General features: G+C 42.1%; 1 protein-coding gene across 5 annotated transcripts in view; it reads left to right on the forward strand.

Annotated features, from left to right (window-relative positions):
- The window catches only part of LNX1 (ligand of numb-protein X 1), a 123,440-nt gene that overhangs the window by 44,259 nt on the left and 52,843 nt on the right, over positions 1-26,338 (forward strand). For 2 of the 5 annotated variants that reach the window (XM_039698831.1, XM_039698833.1), the window contains one exon: positions 12,677-13,157. The exons of 1 other annotated variant lie outside the window; for it this stretch is intronic. In XM_039698831.1, the coding sequence (XP_039554765.1) occupies positions 12,772-13,157 (386 nt within the window). In that variant the 5' untranslated portion in view covers positions 12,677-12,771. Of the gene's footprint in view, positions 1-12,676; positions 13,158-16,724; positions 17,156-26,338 lie in introns of those variants that run through there. 2 more of the 5 variants (XM_039698834.1, XM_039698836.1) reach the window with 2 other exon arrangements.

Consider the following 26,338-nt stretch of genomic DNA (forward strand, 5'->3'; position numbering starts at 1 on the left):
GAATGTGTATATTCACAGTGCCAACTGAGAACCCGGAACAGCAGTGGGGATACATGGACATCCTCACTCACCAAAATGTATACTTAGAGCACTCAGTAGACAAGAGGTCCAAGTATATAAATCAGAAGGAACCTGTTCACATGTTTAAACTTTTGGGTTGTTTTTAATGACGGGGAATAGACCACTTGCATCAAGCTCTCTGCCACTTTTACATCTGCCAAAGAAAAACACAAAAAGCAGAAAAGGTGCATATTAGGCTTGTACGTCATGTTTTTCTGTGATGCCTGATAACTAGGAAAGGGTTCCTTCAGCAGCAGGAAAAGCAAGATAACCTTAAGTGACTGTACTGGGCACTATGCAAGGCACTTGCTTTCCCACAATCTTTTGTAGAATGGAGCTCCCACTGCCCAAAACACTTTCATTTGCTCATTCAGGTTCATGAAGAACAACATCAAGGCAGTTCCATCACTTCATTGAGACAGCAGTGTCTCTTATCTGCTGTTGTTGGAAAAGCACAAATGCTGATCTGCAAATAAAAGCCAGAAATCACTGTCAGGAATTTGGAAAGCTTCTGATGTGTGAGGAGTTGTATCCTCAATGCTCCCATCTACTTTTCTAAGACTGAAAATTCCTCTTAAGGAAGTGATCTGTTACTAATTTGTATTTTATTCTTCCACCCCAAACCTCAGAGCCTACGTGTATTTTCCAAAGATATAAATTGAATCAATCTGGGAAAGCTTGTCTCATTGTTGTCTTATCCTTGCCCCCTGAAAACACTCTCTCACTGCTAATTTCTCTTACTTGTGATCCTGTAGAAGTGTCCTCCCCTTTGCTCACATGGGTTCTGCTTTCGTAAGGATATTCCAAACCCATGTGTTTGAACATTAACTGCATCAGGACTTTGTTGTAGCATAGAATTGGAAAGAGGAATGTTCCTGGCTCTGAGTTGTGATCATCTACTAGAAAAGAAAATTGAATTGTCTTTTGGAAGAAGTTTGAATGTGCTGGCATCTTCCCTAGCATAGTGTTTCTTTAGTAAAATGGAAATAAATTTTGCACGCAGGATGAGATGATAGATTAGCTCCATTTCTCTGCAAACCAGGAAATCAAGCAGCATTGTTTCCAGAAGGAAAGTAAATTAATACAGGCTTTCAAACGTAGAGAGTCTCCTCAAGGCTGGCTGCTGGAGGGAAGCAGTCTGGTATTTCTGGAGATGTCAGCCGTGTCTGCAGGGCTGGGTGCTGCCACCTGGCTCCTCTCACTGTCAGGGCAGATGGAGGCTTGTGGCTGATTTGGAGGGATTTTGTGGCCAGAGCCTTTTGAAGAGGTAATGAGACCCCACTCTTGTTAAATGGGGTGACACTGGTGTCCTGCAATGCTGTCTGACTGAGCACTTGTTTGCAGTGCATGCCCAGTTCTTTCACAGGAATTAGAGGCTGGGATGGACACAAATGCAGTTGATCTTTCCAAGGCTTTCCCTAAAGGCTCAACCTGAATCTGCAAAAGCAATCATTTTCTGAATCATGGGATTCAAAAGGATTCAGCACAGAAGACAAACTTTCACCTTCAATACATGTTCAGAGAATGGTTAGTTGGCAGTTCCTGTTGTGTACAACTGCTTCCCACTGTGTCCTGCTCTCATCCCTCTGAGTAAAAATTAATTCCTTCTTTACAAGGAGCTAAACACTCAAACTTCCTACCTGTCTAGCTGTTAATGGAATCCTCTCATTGGTCCTCCAGTTTCACTTTAATACACCAGCAACATTCTTGCTGAAACAAAGATTCTTAATAAAATAAATGGGTTTTATCTGCCAGAAATTTCTTATTAAGGAATGCTTCCTATTTCTCTGTCTGGATTGGTATATCTTTCAGAAAATGTCTTGTTTGAAAGCAGATAAATTTTGATTGATTTTGGATATAATTCCTGTCTACTTTTTGCTTGTCTTTTCCTTAACCTTTTGCTTTCCATGCTTACAGCTACATGGTATAGATTGTGTTGAAATGCTGATGTTAAAAAAGTGTAGGTGATGCTATTATCTTATTTTCAACTACAAAGCTGATTTTGTACTATATATTTAACAGCATCAGTTCTCACAGGATTTTACAAATAGAACCCAGTGCTGGGAAGTATAGCTTTGGGTTCTTATCGTTTCAGTCTGAGATCAGTAATCATACTACTGCTGTTTGAAATAATATCTCAATTTAGATCTAGTCAGAAAAGGTCTGAGGCACTGAAATAAATTTGACTTGTAGGAGGAATTTCAAAGAATTAAAAAATCCCCTTGCCTGCCTGCACACAGCAGATAACATCTGATTGTGAGAAAGGATGCAGGAAGCAGGACAGTTTGAGCATGTAATTCCTAATTGGTTTCTCATCACGGGACTAAACAGCACACAATTGGTCTTCATACCCACAGAACCGGTTCTGGAAGCAGATATTAATTCAGCCACAGACTTAACTATCTTTCCCAGGCTGGTGTCACTCGTGTGTCCTGGCTGACAAAACCTTAGTAAGTCTCTTGTTGTTAAGGGGAATATTACAAGGCCATCAGCAACACATGCATGTTAATTAGCAATGGGCTTTGGGGAAGTTCCCATGAAGGCCCAATTAAAGCAGTGATGAATCAAGTCCAGTGAGTACTACCACACTCAGAGATGTTGTTTCCCAGCACTGAGCAGATGAAGACAGAACCAGGCTCTACAGGATGTGTTTTGGTGGCTGAGGTCTTGGTCACTATAATAAACAAAATTTACTTGCTGAGACTTTTGTTGGGCAGGGAACTTAGTCATTATCCTGCTACAAAAAAACCAAAAAACCAAAAAAACAAAAAAAAAACCCAAAAAAAAAAGGTGCCCTGGAACAGAAACTATTGCACAGCCTCATCTAGAGAGATCTGCTTCCACTCCTGCTTGAATACTATAGGTTTATCCAGTCCTTTCCATTTTAAATAGTTATAAGCTCTACTGCACACCTAACTCCCAAATTAGCAATGGGGACTATCAGCAGATATAAATGGGCACTGTCAGCAGTACTTTACAAGAGAGGTCTGTTCAAGAGCCAAAATGTAACTTGTGTCAGCTCCAGAAAACTGATAGTCAGACCACAGTAACTGGACACTGGGTTCACCAGTGTCCAGGATATCTCCCTCTTTCCAAAAGTACATTTTTCTCAAATGTGATATTCAGTACTCAGCAGTACATAAAATTGTAAGGTCATCAAAATTTCTTCTCCTTGTCCACCAAAATTTCTATTTATGGCTGCATATTGTGTGTTTTCTCATCTTTTTGCAGGCTGCCTATAGGCTGTACCACTCCCCTAAGTTGTTGAAATTTACCTGCTGACTACCTCACCAGGGCTTGTGCCCTCCTTATCCAGAGTCCTGAATGGAACTGGGCCCTAGCAGTTGTGACCCTGAGACTGAGTGGCAAGGAATGTTTTCAGATTGTGCTATTTTAAACAGCAGAGTGTCACTGTACTGTGCAGTTCTTCAATAGTGACCATTTTTTCTGCTTAGGATTTGTTTATTTAGTCATTTTTGTGGACCCAAGTAGCAGGAGGAGGAAAGAATAAGATACAAGTATAATTTAAGTTATAGACATCTACAGACATATAATTTTAATTGTATATAGTATATAATATTTACACAATATTTTTCATTATTTTATAACGTATAATATAATAATTACATCTAAATCATAGTACGGGAGTTAGGTGCAACATAAATACACTTGAGATACAGATGATTAAATCCTTGTTCCACTGAATTTCCTTAATTTTTCCTTTGAGTGCAATGGGCCAGAGGTTTTAAGCCAGGCATTTTCTTCTATTATTTAGATGAATTGCTCTGGGGAGCCAACTGTTGCAAGTTGCTGCTGTCCCCTCCATAGGCTCAGGTCCATAAAGCAGAGGATGCAATCCAAGTCAGGAGTTTGTGAGAGCTTTCCCTCAGATCAGTTAAAGGCATCTCTCTGGTCATCTTGCTGCACTAGGATTCCTGTGACAGAATCTGGGCACAGTCTCCACCGGCATGGGAGCAGCCAGCTCCCCTTCCCCTGCTCACATAACCAAGTAGGTGCCTCTAACCATGTGGGTTGCTTCTAAAAAAAGCTCCCCACAGGGTGTTGTGAGAACTCATTAAGTAGTTTGCCAAGTATTAAGAAACTCCTGGATCAGAGAAGCAATTGTAAAGACACAGTGTAATTAAAACATAGTTTAATTTATTATGTATTATTAGCAGGGTTATCCATCACATGTTTCGTGCTTTGTAGTTATTAAATGTTATCTCGTGGTCACATGTGAGAAGGTGCTGTGTGGTGTGAGGGTGGCAGGTACCCTGGCGTGGGAGCCAGGTTGAGGTGTAAGGTTTCAGTGTCCTGAGGGGAAGAAATCTTCCACTTCTCTTTTGCTCCCGCTTCATCAGCTCCCTCTTCCCTCCCCTCTCTGGGAGGGCAGAGAAGTAGCATCACCCACCTTTCCTGCTGACCCATTTGGGGCCCTGGGAGAGGATTGCAAAAACAGATTAAGATTTACTATGAAGCTGTATTAAGTCAAGATTTTCACAATCCCATGCAATTTACTCTGCCTATTGTATTTTTATTTTAAAGTTAAGTAGGGCAGCCTGCGCAGAGCACACGTGGTCTGCAGTCCCCCTCACAGAGACACAGCAGACACCCCTGCAGCAGGGACCAGGGATGCTCTCCCTCGTGCAGTTTGCATGTTGTACCTGTTCCCAGCTTAGCAGCATCTTAGAAGGCAGCTGGGGCACGTGGTTGTCCAGCCACAAAAATACAGTTCTGTCATCTGCTCAAGTGCTGAAAGCAAGCTTGTGGTATTTGTGAGGCTGCCACTCTGACTCTTGGCAAAGTCAGACAGAGCAACCAGCCAAATCGGAGTGGTAGTGCACCTTTTGTTACATAACTAGCCATGTCATTTTATAATTTAGTATGTGAAATGCCCATGGCATTTATTATGTCAATTAGGATGAGCATATGTTTAGGAAGCCCTTGAGGAGTCAATCATAATTGCTCACATAGCCTTGCTCCAACCACATGATTGACTTCCTTTGAGCAGGTAGACTGTGTGCCTTTGGGAAGCAGTTACCCACAGCCTGCCCATTTTGCTACAACTCGTCTTCACACTTGGAGTCTGAGCTTTTCGTTCTGGCATAAGCTGTTGGCCCAAGTCTGGGTTTACTGAGCTTTGGAAAGAGCAAGAAACAGAAGTTACTGCCTTAACCATCAGTGTTTGACTAGAGACATGCCAGCAACAAGTCTTCTTGGAAGTACTACTTTCTACTGAGGTGAGTTCATTCCTAGGACATTTTCCTTATAGTAAGGAATACTTAACCTGACAGATATGTACTTGCTCAGATCTTGTCTTCACTCGGAGCTTATCCAGCTGTTCCTAATATCGTCAGTACCTCTGGGCTGATTTTTTTTTAATTTTTGTTTTAACATGCTGAGTAAAGTTTTGTATCCATGAAATCATCAGAAAGAGCAATCCAGGTTTGCGTGGGCATGTGAGAGACAGACAAAACAGCCGAATATATTTCCATACATTCCTAACAGGCATTTCAGCTACATAATTCCACAACAAAAAACTTTTTCCAACATTGGTTAATTCTGTAAATTCCAGCATGAGCCACAGAGAAAAAAAAATTCTTTTCAAACAGTCTGGTTCTGGTTTTAGAAGTCACTTTGTGTTCAGGCACAGTATGACATTGCTGTTGGGTCTCACAGCTTGAGCTACAACTTAAAAAGTTGGGGTTATTCACCTACTGTACTGTACCATTGGGTTTTTCTATTCAGCTGAAAATGCCTTTCATCACTAAAGGCTCTGCAAAGTACTTTGATTGTTATAAGCTCTGAGAAAGACTTTTGGACTATTAATAGCTTTGAAAAACCAGCTGTCTTAAAACTGATGCCAGGCAGAGGAGAGGTTTTGGAGCTCCTGTTTGTTGTCTCACAGACATTCTGTACTGATGTGCTGAACTTTTAAATACAATTATTTTCCTCTAAGAGCCAGTTGTAACAGTCTTTCCTATCACCTTTAAAGTCAAGATGAATTCTTACCTGCTAAATTGATATCTCCAGTATTCACAGCTCTCCTCCAGCTACTGGCTTTTTACCTGAAGGTATGTATCTTGCCTCTGCCCATAACAAATCTCCATCTAATTACACATCAGGCAGAAAGAAAATGTTGTGATTCTTCTTTAGTCAGAACAAATTTAAAAATAAGTGGAAAGGCAGGGAAAAAAGAGAGAGTAGAATATATGTAAGAGGAATTCTGGTTAGAAGGCATGATGATAAGATTTTGGGGACCTTAATGTTTTATAAACTTCCTTCAAACAAAGTTTCATGTCTAGGCAAACTGACTCACCCCTTTGGCCTTTAATGCAGCTATGTCAAGATTGGTGCAAATTATTACATGATATTTTGTAGCCAGGTCTTTGAAATGTGAATCACTGTCCTTTTTTTAATCTAAAATACGGTATAATACATATTATTGAAGTATGGGTCATTCTATAATGTTTTCCACAGTTGTTGTGTAGTACCACCTTGAACAGTACAGTCAGTGTAATCTATAAAAAACTGCAGTTGGAGAGAAGAAGTTGGTACAAACCATAGTAATGTGAAACCTGTGAGGCTGTTACCAGGGAAGACAGTTTGATGAAAGGTAGGAAGTCAAAGCAGTTATTATTTTACTAATGACAAATAGTTTTCTAAAAGCATTCAACCTCATACTTCATTAAAAAACCCTGAATATTAAATAAGTGATGTGATCTTGCAACCCAGATTCTGGCAGGAGCAGTAAGGTCACAGCTAACCCTGCATAACTGGAGGACTGTGTGCTTTTGCTTGAGAGGGTGAAGGAGAACCTCTGCTCCCTCCTCGCCATGAGCCACTCTTCTCCCCAGTGAGGGTGAGCCACTAGATGGGGACAATGCCCACATCTAACCTGCCCAAATCTAGCCAGTGGCAGCTGGGCTGAGACTTCATTAAAGAGCTAATTCTGTAGCTGTGAAAGCTGTTGAGCCTCCTAGCAATTTTATGTGGATTTTTTTTAACACAAACAGGCAAGATGGCAGTCTCCAACCCCCAGAAAAGAAGCTGATAATCAAGGAAGGCAAGTATGTTCACAGCTAGGGTGGTGAAAGGAAGGCCAGGTTAAAGCATCTCTGGAAGAGTGAGGAGCTCCTACCCTTACCTGGCAGCTGTGGCAGAGTGGTTTCCTTACATGCCTGTAGACCGGCCCCTTTGGCCATACAGTGCCTTACTGACCCACATAAATGGATGGCTTGTGAGTCACTCAGAGATGCACATTTGTAGGAGATAAGAGCCCATGCTGGGACTGGGGGAATGCTGCAGAATGACTTTGCTATCATAATTTAGCTAAGAAGAGCACAACAGCTCTGTCAGTAGAACCTTCATCTCCCACGGGTTGTACAGCAGAGAAACAGGGTGTGAAAATCTGTTTTAATCTGCAGATACAGGATTTGTTATACACATGCTCTGAGTATAAAACAGGAACATTAATAAAAGGTGTCCCTTAAACACGGAGAGAAAACCAAGCTACCAAACCAACTAATATTTGTCAATCTTACTGTGCTATTTAGAATCCATTTCCTTTATACATGGCACTCTTACCACTGACTGAAGATTTCATTACCACCAAGCCACACTACTTCAGAATGAACTACTGCAGTTAAATTCCTCTTACTGAGGAATGAGCTGCTGAGTTCTGCAGCTCATCTGTTCTGCTCCTCTGTTTTCCAGTGACGCCTGCTCACTGGCTTATCTTTCTCAATTAGTGATTTAAGCCAGTAGCTGCTCCTCCAGGCTCCATGTCACTGTTTCTCTGGCCTTTAGGCATCTGTTTTATTCTTTCTTTGATAGCTACTTCCACAATATCTTTCATCACTTAATTGTTTTTCCTTTAGCTTTTGTTACTCATTTTTTGCTACCTGAAGTTTCTCCCCTTCTGTGCCATGCTACTTCCAAGAACAGCCTCCTGAACTGCTGGGTTAATATTTGACAGTGGCTGGGCAGAGGCAATGTGGGGTTCTGCCACTCTGCTTGGCAAGCCCTCTTCTTGCTACACTGCTGCCAGTGTAACTGTGGTGGTAAGTGAGAATTTAAGCTTAAGATTGGTTAAATGCTTCACTGGGATGGTATAACTAAGGATTTGTTATTGCAACGAGATGAAAGGCATTCTCTCTACCTTCATGTTTGCTGTCCTGGTTTTTTGTGTGGGTTTGTTGTGTCATTCTCGTACATGCTTCTGGTGGCTGCAAATTCCTAAGCAGTGAAGACCAGTAAGATGCAAAATTCTTCAAATCAGTGCAGCCTGTTGGGTAACTTTTTAAAAAATGTTATCATGACAGTGCTTTTCACTGTGGTCATGGCCCTGGGGTTATTTTATGCCCTGATGTGACCATTGTCATTACAGCTTGTGGCTGAAAACTTGGCAATATGGATATCCAGATAACAGTGTTCTTCCTTCATCATTTGCACTGATTCTTGTGCTTCAGGTCTCTGCCTTGGATGGAAGCTTGGTTCACCACAGTGTCACAACACTGTGTGACATTCTTACAAATCAGAACTTGATTCTCTTTATCCAAGCCAATCGGTGCTAGGTGCTGTAAAGCTATCCTAAATCTGGGACCCGAGTTGTTGAAAATTTCCTGCACAGCAGGGAAGTGGCAAATGCTGATGATGTCTGCTTAGGCATGGGACCACCACCTCCTCTAAGAGCTTCTCCTGCCAATCATCCTTGCAAGAACCACCCTCTCTCAATATGGCTCTGACTTCAAGAAGCATGAGACTGCCAAGGTGACATCCGTGCTCTGCTGAGGCTGCCAGTGGTGGCTGACACCAACTCAAAGGAACATAGAATTCCTCCCCTCTGTTTTCCCATCTCTTCCTTCCTCAAGGACAGGGCTTGAGGAATAGAGGTTCAGCCAAGAAATTATTACCTTTCCTGTTTCACTGTGGTTTACCATCTACCTATGCAGGTTTTCTTGCTCAAAGTGTATTTTTGTTTTTTATTCATAGGTACTGGATGAAGTAGAAATATGCACTAGTAATCAATAGGTCAAATTTAAATCCCTTCTCCCCTCTCTTCTACAATGTTCAAGAGGAACTAAGACTTTAAGCTTCCTAAAAGGACATGATACTAATTATGTAGCTATTATATGACAGCACATAAATGTTATAAATACAAATGACTGCAAACATTGCAAAGAGCATCTGCCTCTGAATCTGTGTAGCAGTTTCATCACACACCCTCCATGCTAACTCTTTTAGTGGGATAATCACTTCCCGAAGACGGCAATCATTCCATTGCTTGATATGCCCAGCAGTTTATGAAGGTTCATGGACAAATGTGGACCAGGTTAGCCATAAGGGGCTGAGATTTTTTTTCCAGAATTTATTTTAGTATGTAGTCAAGATTTTCTAAATAATAGACCTCATAGGACTTGAATTTCATGTTCTAAAAACTCAGTGTCTGTTACTAATAAATGCGGATAAAGATGGTAATCATTCCATTGCTTGATATGTCCAGTTTATGAAGGTTCATGGACAAATGTGGACCAGGTTAGCCATAAGGGGCTGAGATTTTTTTTCCAGAATTTATTTTAGTATGTAGTCAAGATTTTCTAAATAATAGACCTCATAGGACTTGAATTTCATGTTCTAAAAACTCAGTGTCTGTTACTAATAAATGCGGATAGTTTTGTTTCCCTGTGCTGTAGCAAGTATTTGTAATTTACATAAACATTGTAAAATTCAGGTACAACTCCTCGCACCTGCCCTTTTCCACTAGCATTGCATTATTAGTATGTCAGATTGATGAAGAGTATCTGTAACATGGCCAGGACAGTCAGACTTTGACTCCTCTGGGGTTTCTCTCATCATTTTTGCTGCAGCAGAACATGGCCTTAGGGCAGTGGTGCCTCTCTCTGTTGTCATTGTGAAAATAATTACAGTAGCTTTGGAGCTGCAGTACTCTTTCCAGCTGTAGCTAATTTGTGTCAGGGGCCTTGCTGTGTTGTACACGTGGAAGTGGGGAGAAGTACTTTCAGGGTTAGGTCATGAGTTTGGGAAGGGGTGGCTCAGATGCCAATGTACCTGTTTCTGGGGGTTGCTCTTTCCTCAGAACAGGGCTTTGGCTTTAGCTTTCAGGTTGGCTGATAGGAGCTGTGTGTTGGGTCTCCTGCCAGCAAGCAGCAAGAATTCTGTCCTTCAGAGCATCCATGAGGCAACAAAATGCTGGAGTTGGCTGTATTCTGGTGTGTGGTGCATTGGCAGGCACCCACATAGATGTACTTGTGTGTGGTGGTGCAGAGAACATGGCAGGGGAGTGGAGAAACAGCAGCATGTTGCCCACACCCCTGGTTGCTCCAGGTGCAAGGCATTCTGAAAATGTAAAAGATAACAAAGCTTATAGCACTGTGCTACTTTTGTCGTGCTTTATTGGTTTCTAATTAATTTTACATCTATTTTAAGAATCATGCAAGCTCCCAAGCCATGACATGGTGGGGGAGTGGAGTAACAGCAGCATGTTGCCCACACCCCTGGTTGCTCCAGGTGCAAGGCATTCTGAAAATGTAAAAGATAAAGCTTATAGCATTGTGCTACTTTTGTCGTGCTTTATTAGTTTCTAATTAATTTTACATCTATTTTAAGAATCATGCAAGCTCCCAAGCCATGTGTTGCCACTCTTGCAAGCAGTCCTGTTGACTTGAGAAGGCTCCCTCCAATAGCGAGGGATGTGGAGAGCATGGACACCTGCTCACAGCCACCCCACTTCATCTAGAAGTTATCCAAGAGCTTCCTACAGGAGCCTCTTACAGTGCCCAGATAGTCTCCACCACAGCCCCTGATAATTTTTTATCTCATTTTATTTTGCTGTGTGTCACCTTAGTAGAATTAAATAATAATTCCTATATTAAGATAACAGGTGGAGCTACTACCTGCACTATGGAGAGATGTTTATTTCTTCACAAACAGCTTTTCATAAAGCTCTGGTGAATATTTTTACAAAAGGAAATATTTGACCCAGTTTGGTGTATTTTAAATATTTGCAAGGGTTCTAACAGGCAATGATTTTAATTCCAGTGAAGCTTCTGCTAATCAGGAGACAGAGCTTATGCAGAACTCTCTCTTGCAAGCAAAAACAGGCACTTAACATAATTGCTTCATAAGAATAAGATCTAGCAAAACATTGAAGAGAATGTTTGACATTTAAACATCTGGTTAGTGTTAGTCAGGCTATTATTTTACCTTCAGCCAGAAAAACCTGCCATGTTAAAGTTTAATTTCTCAGGTTGAGAACCCATGAGCTTTGCATAAAAATAAGGGTTTATTTATATGAAAATATGCTCTGTCATAGTCAGATTTTTCTTATTATTCTTTCCCTCATTTGCCCTCAGACATGGGTGTCTGAGGCTGACACATTGTCTCAGCAAATTAAGTCAAGCTGAAAGCAAGGGTACAGTGTTAAGGCAGAGCAGCAAATAAGATTTACATTTTCAAGCAAGAGCAGTAATTAGGTCATTGCATATTTTATATCTTCATGTTTATTTTCAGAGTGGTATATCAAAATAAGCATAGAAGTAATGAGACATAAGTGCTCCAACAAGCAGTTGGGGTTCATCAAGTAAAAACTACAAATTACTCTTCAGTTTTACTGCCACCCACAGAGTTTACGTCTTTACAATACCAACAGGCAGGTGTTGTGGCCAGAGCTAATTGGGTTTTTAGCTAGGGACATACTTAGGTTTCTGTATGACAAATTATAAAGGGAATAGACCTTCTTTTGAGTAATACACTACTTAGCATTGTGCTGTGGACTTCAGTATGTAAGGTGTTTGGTTCTTTGCAGAGCAAATGAAATTTTGAAGTGATTATGCTTCTGCAGATGGTTATAACTGTTTGATGGCAGGCAGGCAATCTTTGAATGCAGGGGTACAGGTCCATTGCTGCTGTAGTATGAGAATGGTCTACAGGGCCCCAAGCTCTAAATTCTCATGACCCAAATTATCCTCCCTCTGGCTACAATACAGTGTTTGTATGCCTGTGTGCATTAGGTGAAGCTGCTGCTCTCCCTTGCTGTGCTGAACAGGCAACTTGGCCAGCAACCTTTACTCTTACCTGTATTTCTGAACAAAGTCTTGCAGTGTTTGCCCACACACAATGCTACTTTTCTGGCAGAAGTAATGTGGCCACAAAATCATCTGACTGGAACTGCAATTATATGCTGATTTAAGGTTTTCAACCACTAAATGCCTGTAGTATTTCTCCCTATCTTGACATCTTTCTTTACAATGAAAGTATCTGTGTAAATTTAGCTATATTTATGAAAAAATTACTCTGGAGTTAATTATCTCTTGTTTTTCTGCCCCCTTCTTTGCTTCACTCTCCCATCCCAAAGACACAATCCTTTCCTAGCACCTGATACAGTACTTCATATCCAGATACTATAATACTTCATGTCCAGTACTTCATATCCAGATACTATAGTACTTCATGTCCAGTACTTTATATCCAGATACTATAGTACTTCATGTCCAGTACTTTATATCCAGATATTATAGTACTTCATATCCAGTGCTTCATATCCAGATAAGAAAACACAACCCAGAACATAATCATTCGGCTTTCCTCCCCACAGATCTGACGACACACAAGCCTTGCTGCAGCTCTCACAAACAGAAAACGGGCTGGGTATTCCCACCTGCCCCCTTTTGAATTGCATCAATTCTGATTATGAGCCAGAAAGAAGAAGAAATGGAGGACAACTCCCTGCCACTGTGTGTCACCTGCGGCCAAGCGCATTTACCGGAAGAAAACCACTTGTACAGCTACACCGAAGAAGTAGATGATGATCTGATATGCCACATTTGCCTGCAACCTTTGCTTCAGCCATTAGACACGCTCTGTGGTCACACCTTCTGCACAGCCTGCCTTACAAACTTCCTTGTGGAAAAAGACTTCTGTCCCATGGACCGCAAGCTTGTGATTCTCCAGACGTGCAGGAAGTCCAGCATACTAGTGAATAACCTCCTGGATAAGCTAATGGTTAGCTGCCCTTTCACAGAACACTGCTCAGAGGTTGTGCAACGTGGTCACCTTGAACAGCATTTCCAAACCCAGTAAGTTGTTGTTGATAGACCTTTTCTCACTCCTTTTTTTTGAGTAGAGGAAAAAATATCTTCAATTAATACTGGTCAAAATAGACAATTGACGTAAAGAAAGAGTTGTTTATTTCATTCCCAATGAACACAGCATCATTAATTTTGAGCTGAATTTAGTCCATTTATAGTCCAAGATATAGGCTATATCTTACTCTTTTTTTAGAACCAAATGCATCAATGCATGTAAGGTACTTCATGCTATTGTTAGCAGTTCTGGGTGAATACTTTGTGGTTAGCTGCACAATGACAATGTGTATGTAGTCCAAAGAGATCTGCATGTTTTGGGAAGCTGAGCTATTATAAATATTTTAATAGCACATTATAAAGGGTTTTATAATTGCCCTTTCTTCAAACATTTTTTGAATCTCAAATGACCTATATGAGAAGTAGAGCAGAAAATATTCCAGTTTGGTATTGGTCTTTGAACCTGAGTGCTCCTTTTTTCCAGGTGAGCACTTACCCAGGGCACCATGGGGCTCACAGAGAGACAGAGTCTGGAAATCTGGCTGGACTCCCTTTCCAGCCTTGTCCCTCCTGGTAGCCAGGACACCCTCCATCCTGCCTCTGGGAGAGACCTCTCCAGGGAGCAGTTTGGCTCCTCTGCAATGAGAGAACTGAATGATTCTCTGTTTTGCAGAGTAAAAGCATGTGCTGCTGCTTTTGTCTTGCATGTTCTGTCTTTTTTGTAAGGAAGGCAGAAATGTAAAGAGATACTTCAGGGCTGTGATTTCTGACAGCACCCTCACACTTTGGCACAGTCTGCATAACAGCACCTCAGGTCTGAGGAGAGATGGGGTCTAAGATGTGCCCTTTTCTGTGAGCTGTATCTGTTACCCAGTGAAATTACTTCCCCTGAAGTTTGCAAGGTGTAAGTCATGTTGCTAGGTGTGTACCTCTGCATGTGCAATGTGAAGGAAGACTTGAGCAGCTGGCATAGGGCTCCAGACTGTCCTGCAGAGACATGGCAGTACTGAGGACCAGAGCATGGCTGGTGAGCAGGCTGGTGAGCCAGAGGGTGAAGGTGTGCCCACATACTGCACACTTCACTGTCTGTGAGCCCACAAGCAGAAATGGCTCTGCAGCCTGCCACTTAACATGTCCTCATTTGCACTGGAGACCTCATTTCCTGAAGCACCTGGATTCCCACTAATAATTTATTCACTTGAAGATATTCACTGAATTACAGTATCCTAACCAACCAAAAATGTGATGATTTTGCAGTACTAAAACCAAAAAACCCCACAAACTTTAGCAATGGATTTATCAATCCCTTGTGAAGGTTGTCAGACCACTTTTGACATGCTGGAGGTTTGGTGTTTGTGGATTGGGGTGCCCTTGTCCCCACATTTCTGGATCTGGCTTTCCCCTGAGGGGAAACGTCTTGCCAACAGCTTCACACCGTGCCGCTTCCCATCCGGAGGGCTAATAATATCTGGTTCATGGTGCTTCTGGCTTCCAGCTCAGTGGCAGCAGGCCCCAGCTCAGGCCAGCAGTGCTCTGGGAGTTCCACTGTGTGCAGTTAAGGGGACAAAATAACAGAGATACTCATAATTTTCTGTCTTAGGACAGTGCTTCTCTAACAGGCCTCAAATGTTAATTTCAACAGAAATGCAGGTAAGCGGACTGTTAGTCTTTTGTGATCTGCTGTCACTGAAATTATGTTTCTCTACAGATTCCAAGTACAAAATCTTGAACCTCTAGTGCAAATGCCCTTTCCGTTTGCTATACATATAGCTGAATTTAATGTGATTTAGACCTCCCTGTTTGTCTGCATTCTTTTGACATGATGATGCTGTGGCCATAAAATTAGCAGGACACCCATTCCAAATTTACCCTCAACACCCAATAAATAAGCAAATTGGAATGTTGTTTTGTGCATGGAAGCCACACAGCTAGCACAACTTCTGATTTTTAGTGTTGGTTTTCCTACATGGATATGTGCAAGTCACTCCCATATTTTAGTGTCTTTTCCTTAAGATATATAGTGAAAGGTACCCTTCACTATATATCTTACAGAATTGCAGTGCTATAAACAATGATTTTGTCCTGGCAAGTTTTATTCTAGCACTTATTGTTGAATGCCAGTGGCTTGGCCTGGATCTTCCTCTCAGGATCCTCAGGATCCTGTGCTTCTGGCTTGCTTGGCCTGAGCCCAAACAGAGATAGAAAGAACTGTCTCAGTAACATATTCCCACCATCTCTTGCTGTTGCCTCTTTCCTGTGTCAGGTTCCCTGCACCAGTCCCAGGTCTGCAACCCCCAGGAGCAGAAGACTGGAGAGATGCAGTAGGGTCTTCCTACCCTAAAGCCTCTAATGTAGTGAAGTACAAAACATTGCTACACAGCTGGACATTTTTCATCTTTGCTACTCATGACCTGGCTTTGCTTTCCTCAGAATGGTTGGGAGTGCTGACTTACCTTAAGGCCAAAGGGCAGAGACAGGAGAATAGGAAACCATGGGGAACTTCTGCTGTTGGGGGTTTCAGGGGATAGGTACTGCAACCCCATTAGCATTCCCACTAGGGAAGAAATAGGAGGGAACATTCTGAGTGATCCCTAGAGGTGGACTTCTACATTCTTGTGCTTGCAGATAGTGCATAGTACCTTTATTTTTTTTTTAAACACAGCATTAATTAATTATCACCTAAGGTATCTTATGCCTCTGCCTAATTTAATTGTTGGAAATGCAGAGGCATTTCCTCTCTTGCCACTCCATCTCCAGTTAATGGCAAGGAGAAGAATGTTGTGCTCTCTCATGCCCAGGGACAGATTAAACAGACTGAGCTGATGCTGTTCTCTTTAACTCTTGCGAATCAATAGAGGGAAGGGAAAATGTGTGATTTTGCTAATAAAAAAATACAATAATAATCATAAATATTTGGTGTCTGCAGTGAGAACAGTTCAGAGCTCACCTGATCTCTTCACAGAACATTACTGTGCGCTCAGTGAATAAATTAAAGTAGGCTCTGCTAGGGTCACCAGGGTGGTCGGCAGTCCTCACATGACTTGCATTATTCAGGTTCAGACCAGTCCTGGTTCTCAGAGAGAAAGCAAAAGTTTGCTCTGATCAGAGATGAGGTCACTGATGGGACAAGGTGAGCTTGCTGTTTTATGCTTTGTAATTGATGAGAGAACTTTACCATTTTTTTAAACACTGGTTACCATGGAGCAGTCAACTGAAAGCATCCTTATTTAAAATGTTTGCTCTTGCATCCTTCAAAAAAAAAAAAACCTGAGAAGAGACATGTCCTTGGATTATTACAAGATTTATGTTTGTACAAAAACATCTGACCGGATTTGGGGAATTCAGACTGAGATGCAAGCAGCCAGCAGTTGGCTGTGATCTTTTGCAGTGTTTTACTTTAAAAAGGTGTGGTCTTCTGATATCGCCTGCTACAAAACTCCATGGGGGGCATTTTTTTCCCCTCCTTGTCAGACAGCTACACCCTTCTGTGATGCAGTTTAGCTCGTAACCCATCTGCTTGTGGGCAGTGATGTAAACATACCAGCTGCCTCTGAAGAACCACTCTGAATCCTGCAGGAGGCAGGTCTCTTCCCCGAGCATCGCTCTCCTCTGCAGCATAAGTCACTGTCTCGCCAACCACGCTGTGCTGTCCCTAAACCCTCACATCTACCCATCTGAGAGTCAGATCGAGTAATCCTCTTACAGGTCAATGATTTTTGCAGTGTAGCTTCGTTTAAGGGATTTAAGCTCGATTCATAATGTGCTACCATTGCGTTGAAATGGAAAGGCTTGCTTAGAAGGGGCTTGGCTGGCACGAAAGCTTCTCGTTGTGTGTCCCACCAGCACAGAGAAACGGTGGGAAGGAGGAAACCTAGCAGCAGTGCCAGCACTGCACTGAAAATGAAGGCTCTCCTGTTACTGGTCCTACCTTGGCTAAGTCCTGCAAACTACATAGACAATGTGGGCAACCTGCACTTCTTGTACTCCGAGCTGTGAGTACGCACAGTCGCGCTGGCATCGTGCTCTCTGTCTGTCTGTCTGACCCGAGTGGCGGGAAGGGGCTCGCCATGAGCGTTTCGGGGGGTCTGTCTGCCTGTGTGTCTGTGTCTGTGCATACGTGTGAAGAAAATCCTGCAACGTCTTGCCAACAGCTTCACACCGTGCTGCTTCCCATCCGGAGGGCTAATAATAGCAGTACGTCCCCATTGCTTTCTGCCTTGGAAGCAGCTGAGACCTACTGAGTGAAGCTGCTTTTTCCCTGATCAAATTGTTTTTCTGTGCCGATGTTTTAGGTGTTCATTGGTTTGGGGTTTATTTCCATTTCCAAATCTGTGTTTTTCCGTTATTTCTTGTAAATAGCCTTCTGGGGATCTGGGTATAGGGAAAGGCATCAGGATAGACACCCCCAGTAGAGCGCTGTCTGTGTACATGCATAATGTTCTGTGTGTAAAGCTGCATGCCTGTAGCAAAACGCTGAGAAGCCTTTCACCAGAAATAATTCACTTGAGACAGAAGAGAATTTTCCCGTATTTCTGTTTTTGCCCACAGCAGAATGTTATTTTTTCTGTAAAGCAAATTTAACTGTAACAATCCATTCATATATCTTCATGCTTTTAAGAAACCCACCTCAAACGACCCCATAGCTGGTCTTTCTAACCCATAAAACAAATGTTCTATGGTATATTCTGTAAATGTTACTACTTTAATTTGTGCTTGAATGTTATTGTACTAGTTAGTAGAGCTTTTACGACTAGAAATAGATATTTGCTTCACTATGTTTTCATTAATTATGTGTTGTTTCTATTTTAACAAATTGTAAACTTTCAAGATCTTCATTGAGATAACGAGTGAAATGTCTAATTCTCTCAAAAATGAAAAATTACTGTATTATGCCTACAGTGGGAATATTTTAGTAACAGTTGTGATTAGTACCAAAGAGACTAATTTTCAAATTATTTTGTCTCTACTGTCAGACAAAAATAGCAGTGTTTTGCAGAAACACAAAGTCCCCTTTTGAAATCCTTGTGTGATGTGCATGGCAACTATTAATAATTTAGTCACACTGCGTACAACAGCTTAGGATTTCTGTATGCTGTAGGTGTTTTTAAACATTTACCAAATCTAGTGTTGAGGGTTGCAGCTATGTCCTCATTTTAATTTACTGGCATTTTGTTTAAGAATGTTAATTAAAAAAAAAACAAACAGACAAAACCAAAAAAACCCAACAAACAACAAACAAACAAAAAACAGTTAAGCCAAGCAGGCTACAGGAGCAATCAAGCTCAAAACAGGGCAGATGAACACTTATAATGGAAACAATGGCATCTGGGACATCTAGTTTCCAGGAAAACAAACCAATGAGATTAATCAGAGCACAGGCACAGATGCAGCCTACTTGCTTTTCTTGGGGAATTCAGGTTCAGTGATTCTCCCAGGATAAAGGGCTATGATGTACAGTAGCTATTCATCTCTTATTTATTTAGCCTTCTAACCCACAGAGATGTTAGTTGTGCTGAATGTCTGCAGTTGTTCTAATGGAGTGGGTGTGGACTGGGGCTTGGACGTGCATCTTCAGTTGTCAGCAATGGGAGGTGCACATCCCCTCTCCAGTGCCCAGCCCTGGATGCTCTCTGGCATCCTGCTGCCAGGAGCCAGTGCTCAGGGCCTCCCACACCACTCTGCCTCTGGCCAGAGCAACAGAGAGTGGGATTTACTGGGGCTGACACAATCCAAATAGGCACCAGGCAGTTTGACCTCCTTTCAGGAATTTCTCCTTCTCCTCCACGTGTATGTAGTGCCTTTGGTTGCTGCTGGATGCTGCACAAGGCATTGATATACTAATCAGTGGGATGGATTCAAGGTTCTTTCTAATAATAACACTTGAGAAAAAATGAAAATACTGTTTTCAGTCCTGTTTAATCTATTTATACAAATGTTGTGAGCTACAGGTTGCTTCTTCAGTTGCTTGGGCACTGCTTGGACATTTTTAATGCAGTTTTATGAGTGAAACAGATAAGCCACTGGTGTCCAGGACAGCCTGACACCCAGGGGCACGGGTTAACTGCCACAAAACTTTTGTACCCCAAAACAAGCATCTTAAATCTTTCCTCACAGCTGACTGAAGAGTCCCTGCTGTGTGTAGTGTGTCTGATGGCTTGCACCATGGCTCAAAACTAGATTGTAGTAGGCAGAAAGCATTTTTATCATTATCACACTATCTTTGGTTGCTGGCGAGTGCAAATACTGGCCTCAGTCAGGACTCATTATTTTCTTGGCTGTCAGCCACTAGAAATACCAGTTGAGGAGGAAGAGTCGGATGATGGGTTTGCTAGCAACAAGGAAAGAGCTGGAGGACAGTGGGGGATGCAGTTACCATCACTGGTGCTGGCACAAGAGGAAGAATAAGGGTGCTGGGATTAACACTGTCCTCTCTCTCAGACAATCCATCTCTCTCTTTCTACTCTGTTCAAAGGTTATGTTATTTGTATTGCATTGCTGAGGTTTGTTTAATTCCAGGTCATTTTTCTTCCTAAATGTGGAATAGGCTACTTGGAGAATGGGGATAACAGCATAGCACAAAACCCATCTGGAGAGGCAGGCCCTGGAATCCAGCTAAGAAATAAAGAGATTTTATGAGATTTAAAGGAGAGAAATGAGGTTGGGGAAGGGCTGTGCCAGACCTTTGCACTTCAGCTAGATGCCACACAGGTAGAAAGGGAGGTGTGTGGATGTGTTGTAGTGGCACTTTATGAGAGATGTTGGGTGTCACTATTTTTAGTTTTCTGTTAGCAGTCTGATAATTACAGGTATTCCCAGGAAGCCAATACATGTCCCCTGATGTTGTCATCTGCGCTAAAACCACTTCCCTAGCTATTGTCTGTTGCTCTTCCCTAAGAACAGTTCTTGACACAGATGATGTTCCTGTCCTTGCTCTTTGCCAAATCGTGAAGAGCAGCATGTGGTAAGCCAGGGCTCTCCCTCTTGAGGAGACGCCCATGGAAACATCTGAGAGAAGAGCAAGAGAAACCTGTGAGATCTAGCTTGAGGGATCTCTGGGAGATGGAGGGATGTAGCCACACCCGCCCAATGTCAGGCACCATTGTAAGGGTCTGCTTGGGTGTTGAGGCAACCCTACCTGAGGGTCCATGCCTTCTTTAAATACCTGTAAAGACTTTGAAAAGCATCTGTTCTCTTTCTTTCTTATTTAACATATCTTCAGAGAGGAAATACTTGCCCTACCATTCTTTTGGGTTGAAGTATGTTATTCCCTCCAGTTAAAAACATGGTAGTGGATCCAGAGGCAGCCTGTGGTCACTCTTAGGAGGCTTTCCTGAGTGTGATGGCCTGGTGACACTGCTCACACCATTGCTATCCTTCTCACATCATAGGACAAGCTATGTAGCAGGGTATTTCTCAACAGCAGGATTTTCTGCACCTTTAGCTCAAAGGGCCACTTAGAAATAAAATTGAGGGGAAGGAGGTTGCAAGAGTAGGCAGTAAATAACCTCACCTTTTCTCCCTAAGGACATCAATCACGCGACAGCATGGGGTGCTTTTCCACCTTCTCCCAGTTCAGCACGTGGCCCTGCTGACTGAGCGAGTGCCCGGGTTGGTGCTGGCCATTGCGTGTGCTCAGCACAGGTCGAGCCCTGGCAGTCCTTGGCAGCCACTCCTGCTGGCACTCTTTCCCTCAAGGGATTAAACAGTTCCTGGCCTTACTCCCTGCTGGTAATACATCAGCTACACCTACCCCACTAATCTGAATCAAGTAATTGTTTTTAGAATTCTTTTGTTGGTTAGGTGGAAATGTACAACCTACGTGTGAAAAAAAAAGTAATTTTTTTATTACCCCTTTTGAGTTTTGCATTAAACAGTCAAAGAAATCTCACCAAATTAACTGGATCCAGTTTCCCCACATAACTTATATGCTAATTACTCTCTTAAATTTGAAATCAGCACTTTGGGCTGGAATAACCAGTAAAATTTAGTTTCTCTGTTTATTCAATTTAAAAAGAAGAGATGCAGGTGCCAGCTGTCTTCTAGTGCCATTGAGCTCATCTTTTTTATGGTAAAAACAGTGAGATGCATTCTTCTAGCTCCCTTACAGCACTGAACTCTGCAGACAACTTATTTAATTTCTGTTCAACTCAGAGGGGAAACTTGTGTCTGGCTTCAAGTCTCTCCTTGTAAAATATCCTCCCCACACACAGGCTGGGGAGCACAGGACATGCAATACTCATGACAAATTGATCAGCCTAGAGCACCTTTTGGGCTCATGTGTTAATCCACTGCAAAAGCCACATGTTGGCTTCCTTATCTCTGCAAAGCTGTGTTTATGGAAATCTGTGTCAAAGATAAACTGTGAGGTTAATTAAAGCTGAAAGTGCTGGAAATCAAGGCTTGAATGGAAATATTCTTGAATAACAATATAAATGAAATGTTTAGGATATCTAAGTTAAATAGCCAGGACAAAACACACTGAGATAAAATTCAGAGGGTCTTTTCCAAGATGTTAGAATTGGATGTCTCTTGGAAAGCAGAACTGAGGTGAATTAAAAGAGAAAGGCATGAGTGTATCTTGGGCTACCATTAGCTTCATCCCTATGCTACAGCTTCACAAAGGGGCCAAACATGGAGTTGGTTTTCCTTCAGAATTCTGAGCTCTCCCCCCAAATCTCCAGTGAAGACCTACTAGTGCACCTTTCTCAGCCTAGTCCCTCTCTGCAGTTAGTCTCACCACTCTCCACCATCTCTCTCCCTTGCCCTTCTACTTCTGTCCCCTGCCTCATACCTCTTCTGGTCCTCGTCTTTGTTTATTCCCCTCCTCTTTCATGTCTTGTTCCTGCCTCTATTGTGCTCCTTTGTATTTCCAACCTTTAGATTTGCACAGGAAACCTTGAAATGTTAGTACAAGTAAGGCCAGAAAGCGCCTAAGTGGAATCTCATGTAGGTGCTGTATTATTGTTAAAAGTACAAAAAGAGTTGTAATCTAAACTCTTAATATTGGAGTGACCAAACAGAATTTTCAAAATATACCGTGTTGCATTCAAGAGTGTTTTATGTTAGCATAGGAGTGCAGCAGAAAGTTGACATTTAATTGACTGTAAATGTCTGGGTCTGGTCACTCTTCAGCCAGATTAATTGCACTCCTTTAGCAGCACAGTAGGGTCTGGGTTTCTGCCCCACCTTCTGCCACCCTCTCACAGATATGTTACCTTTCCCCACCAGCACATCCCTCCTGGCTTCTCTGCATAGGTTAGAGGGTGCTGAGTTTTTGTGGAATGATTAAGTGTTACTGGTTAGCATTTTTTTTCCCCAGCGCTGTGATTCTAGGTTCAGAAATAAATTTGTCTAGGACAGCTCCAGAAACCAAAAACCCCATGAGAGCATTAAGAATATGTTGGTTCTGCCTGGGAATTTTGTGTATAAGGAAAATAATTTTAGTTATAGGCTGAGAAATATCCTGCTTAATTTTCGTCTATGCATGCAAAAAAAAAGTTACCTTTACTCCAGTCATAGCTACCTACACACACTTGAGATCAGAATTAGACCTTTTATTCTTCTGGATTGTTTTCTCCAGGCTTCTCACACCTTTGGAAAAGGCTGACATTGTCCCGTAACAATCTCAACAAACATATTTTGTTGCCAAAAGTAAAACCTCAGCCAGCCAAAAAAACACTAAAACCCTGCCAAGATGGAAAGGCAATGCAACAATTATGGTTGGCAGAAAGGTTTCTTTTCATGAATGACTTATGTCTCAATTATGTTTGATTTTTCTGTAAGTTGCTCAAAAAAAAGGTGCTTACATGCCTGGCCATGTAACAGGAGCATGGAGGGGTCAAACTTTTATCCCACTTGGAGGCCACCTCACAACAGGCAATCCACTTTGGAATGGGGACCAAAACGGGCAAAACACCAAAGGTCTGGGGGGGGTAGGAGAAAGGAACGATGTGGTGGGAGTTGTGGGAGGCTGGTGATCACTCACAAGCAGCAGACTCTGGTTTCTTGCCTGACATTAAGCCACACAGGCCGTATGCCGCAAGTTTGGCCGACCTCCGCATCTCTCTGACAATTAACCTAGTTTAACACTGGCACTGGCAGCATGACAAGGATATTTTTCCTTGAGCTATTTCTCTGACAAATCTGCCAGGACTGGGCTGTCCTGCAACGTGAGGATAAGCACTGCTCTTGCAAAGCTCTTATGCCTGTCGTAGCTTAAATCCTGCTCTGAATACTGGTTCTGAGATCAGCCACAACGCAGCTTGTTACACTGTAGGGAAGCAGACTAGCAGGTCTGAGGGTCTTCTTGGATATCTTTAACACTCTTGACCTTTTGGGGGAATCTGCTTTAAGGTTCCCAGTCCACAGAGTAGCTAACTGCATTTCATGACCTTCTCCATGATGGGGGCTATTGTTCAGGAGCTAGAACTGATATTCTGCATCTTGGCATGTGACAGCACATCTGAACTGCCTCCGGGAGCCATGCAGTAGCTGGGTGCACAAGGATGCCAACAAGCACAGGACACAAACCTAGAGGTTTTGTAGTAACATTGAGGCAATGTTGGACTAAGAGCAGCCTGTGTGGCAGCATGCAGGTGACTGCTTGGGGCTTCCCCTTTCAAAAGCAAGGGTCCAGGCTGGTCCCTCTGTGTTGAACTGGTACCTCAGTGGAGGTATCTGTTAGTCAATAACATGTTACCTGTCATGACTAAACCCCCACTACCACATGGTTTGCCCAAAGAATTCCTGGTTTGGATCTGAATTCTGTTTTGGGATTAAGAAAGTGAATTGTTTTTACAACATCTTAACAAGCTGAATGAACCCCTTGGTCTCAGCCAAGTTGCAGCTGGTAAAGGCTGAATTTCACTAGTGAATCCTTGGGCTCTCCCTAGAACATGCTTTATCCATTCATTTAATTTATTGATTGACAACAGATTTTGAATACCGAGCAAGGCAAGTTCAGCAGCAGCCCAGTTAAACGGCTGGAGATTTCAACAGATGTACAACTTTTGCACAAAGAAAAAATTCTGTAAATCATCCATAACTTTTACATGGTGTACAATATATCCTTCCCACATGAAAGAAAGTAGGCTGACTGTAACAGTGGTCAAGCCATACACTCAGAATTTTTCTTTGTCATTTTGGTTGGGTTTCTGCTGGCAGCATCCTCAAATTTTATTGACAAAGTCTTGTTCTCCTCAGCAGTGCAGGCAGAAAACCAGATTTGTAACAATGACACCTTGCCATTGTCTGTATCTGCTCCCATTCTCTCTTTTTATCAAGGCACTGGGCTGACTATAGAGGATACCTGGGAGAGGAGTAAGAAATTACCATTGACTCCTCTGTTTTAATGGAGTTGTCTTGCTCCATAACATTGCTGTGACATGTGGTATGAAGTAGGTTAAGACAAGATATTTGCAGTTGCTGGAGCCATCTTAATTTTTATTTGCTCTTCTACTAACTTACAGCATGTTATTTACCTGAATAATGTAAAATAAGTGAATAAAATGCCTTTAGAGCTATAAATTTCAGCTACAAAATTCAGTGATTAGTATGTTACTTTGTAACTTGCTTTTCTCTCCTCGGCTCTCTTGAACTCATGTTGGCAGAAAGCAAGTGTTTTAGATCAGCAAGTCATTTCATGTGCATGTATTATGCTCTATATTACGCCCTGCAGTCCCATCATTCACTAGACAGTGTACAATATATTTTTAATGTAGAATTTCAATAATTTAGCAACCTCTTAAATAGAAGGCAAGGGAAGTCTGCTCCAAAGGTTGTATTCTCCTTTCTCCTTTGCAGAACTTAGGGAATGGATAAGATTGGTAGACTCATGGCCTGGGTTTTTTCTGTTTTATTAAGAACAGACAGTACTAATTTTGAAAGCATAATTCAGGTATTTTCTTTTCTTCTACCATATGTGATAAGCTTTACTGTTATATGTTATTTTTAACATCCAGTAAGCGTTGGTGATATTCCATTGGTTTTATCTTTCCTTCCCATGTAAAAAGAGTAGTGGGATGGCTTCATAGAAACACCCACAGAAACCTCTTCACTTGTGGATTTTATAATTCAACAGTATAAAAGGTCAGAAAAAATCACTTGTGGAGCAGGCTTTTATGGAGAGGAGATGGGCGTGATTAACCAAATCTGTCCTGTGATCCATGGGAGACCACTGGAAGCAGAGGATGTACTGTGCTGCTGCTATTATATGAGCATGTGTAGGTTGATATGGATGAGCAAGGCTGTTTTGCTTGATATGTATGAACATCTCCTGCCAAGAGACTAAGTTACAGTCAAAAATAAGTATGAAAAGCACATGTTGTAACTCAGCCCTTTGCCAGGCAGGTTTTGCTGTGGGAGCAGAAATCCCAGGAGTTTGTTGTGGCTTGCCCTTGTCAGCTCCCAAAGGAGCGTCACCTCTGGTTCTGATTTAAACAATTGGCACATCTCTCCTTCAGTCATTACTACCTGGTTTGTTTCTACAGTGGGAAGATGGCGCTGCTGGAGAAAGGATGAATAAGATTCATTTTCAAATGCAGTGTGTATATAGTGGTGTTTCTTTTTTTTTTTGTTATTGGTGCTGCTGTGCCTGGGATCTGTTGAGGGGATGCAGAATTGAAAGTGCCGGTGGCTGCTACTTTGCTCTGACCCAGGCTGTGATGGAAATGTTGATACTAATAATATTAGTAAATCAGTTAATCTATGCTGAGAAGGTTCTGCTGTGGATGGCCAGTGGTATCTACTGCAACCCATGGCCCCCTGCTGCAGCATGGACTCTGCCATTAGATTGGCAGAATCTTGTGCATCCCACATGGCCCTCTGTGTTGGGAGCATGCTGTGTCCTCAACATCTGCTTTCTGCCTGCGTTGTGCTGTCATGGGTCAAAGATATGGCCAAGCAAATGTACTTTCCTTGGTGCCATGTCTTTCAATTTGCTCAGTGTCCATTTTTAGATGGCATTTAAATTTTGCATATCTTGATGAATTTTAGTGGATTGAATGTGCACAGTTTCTAGCAAACGTGCTGCTTTCAGTTTCTTCCCTCAGAGGAGATTAAATTCCAGTACATTTTTTATTCTTCCAGGGCATGAGTGTAATGAAGTTGGACAGTAATGGTTGCTGCATTTCACTTTTTTTCTGCTCTTTCTCCAGTAGCCCAAGTATCTGTAAGTT

Source organism: Passer montanus, unplaced genomic scaffold (assembly GCF_014805655.1).
Source record: "Passer montanus isolate IOZ18808 unplaced genomic scaffold, ASM1480565v1 scaffold13, whole genome shotgun sequence".
NCBI lineage: Eukaryota > Metazoa > Chordata > Aves > Passeriformes > Passeridae > Passer > Passer montanus.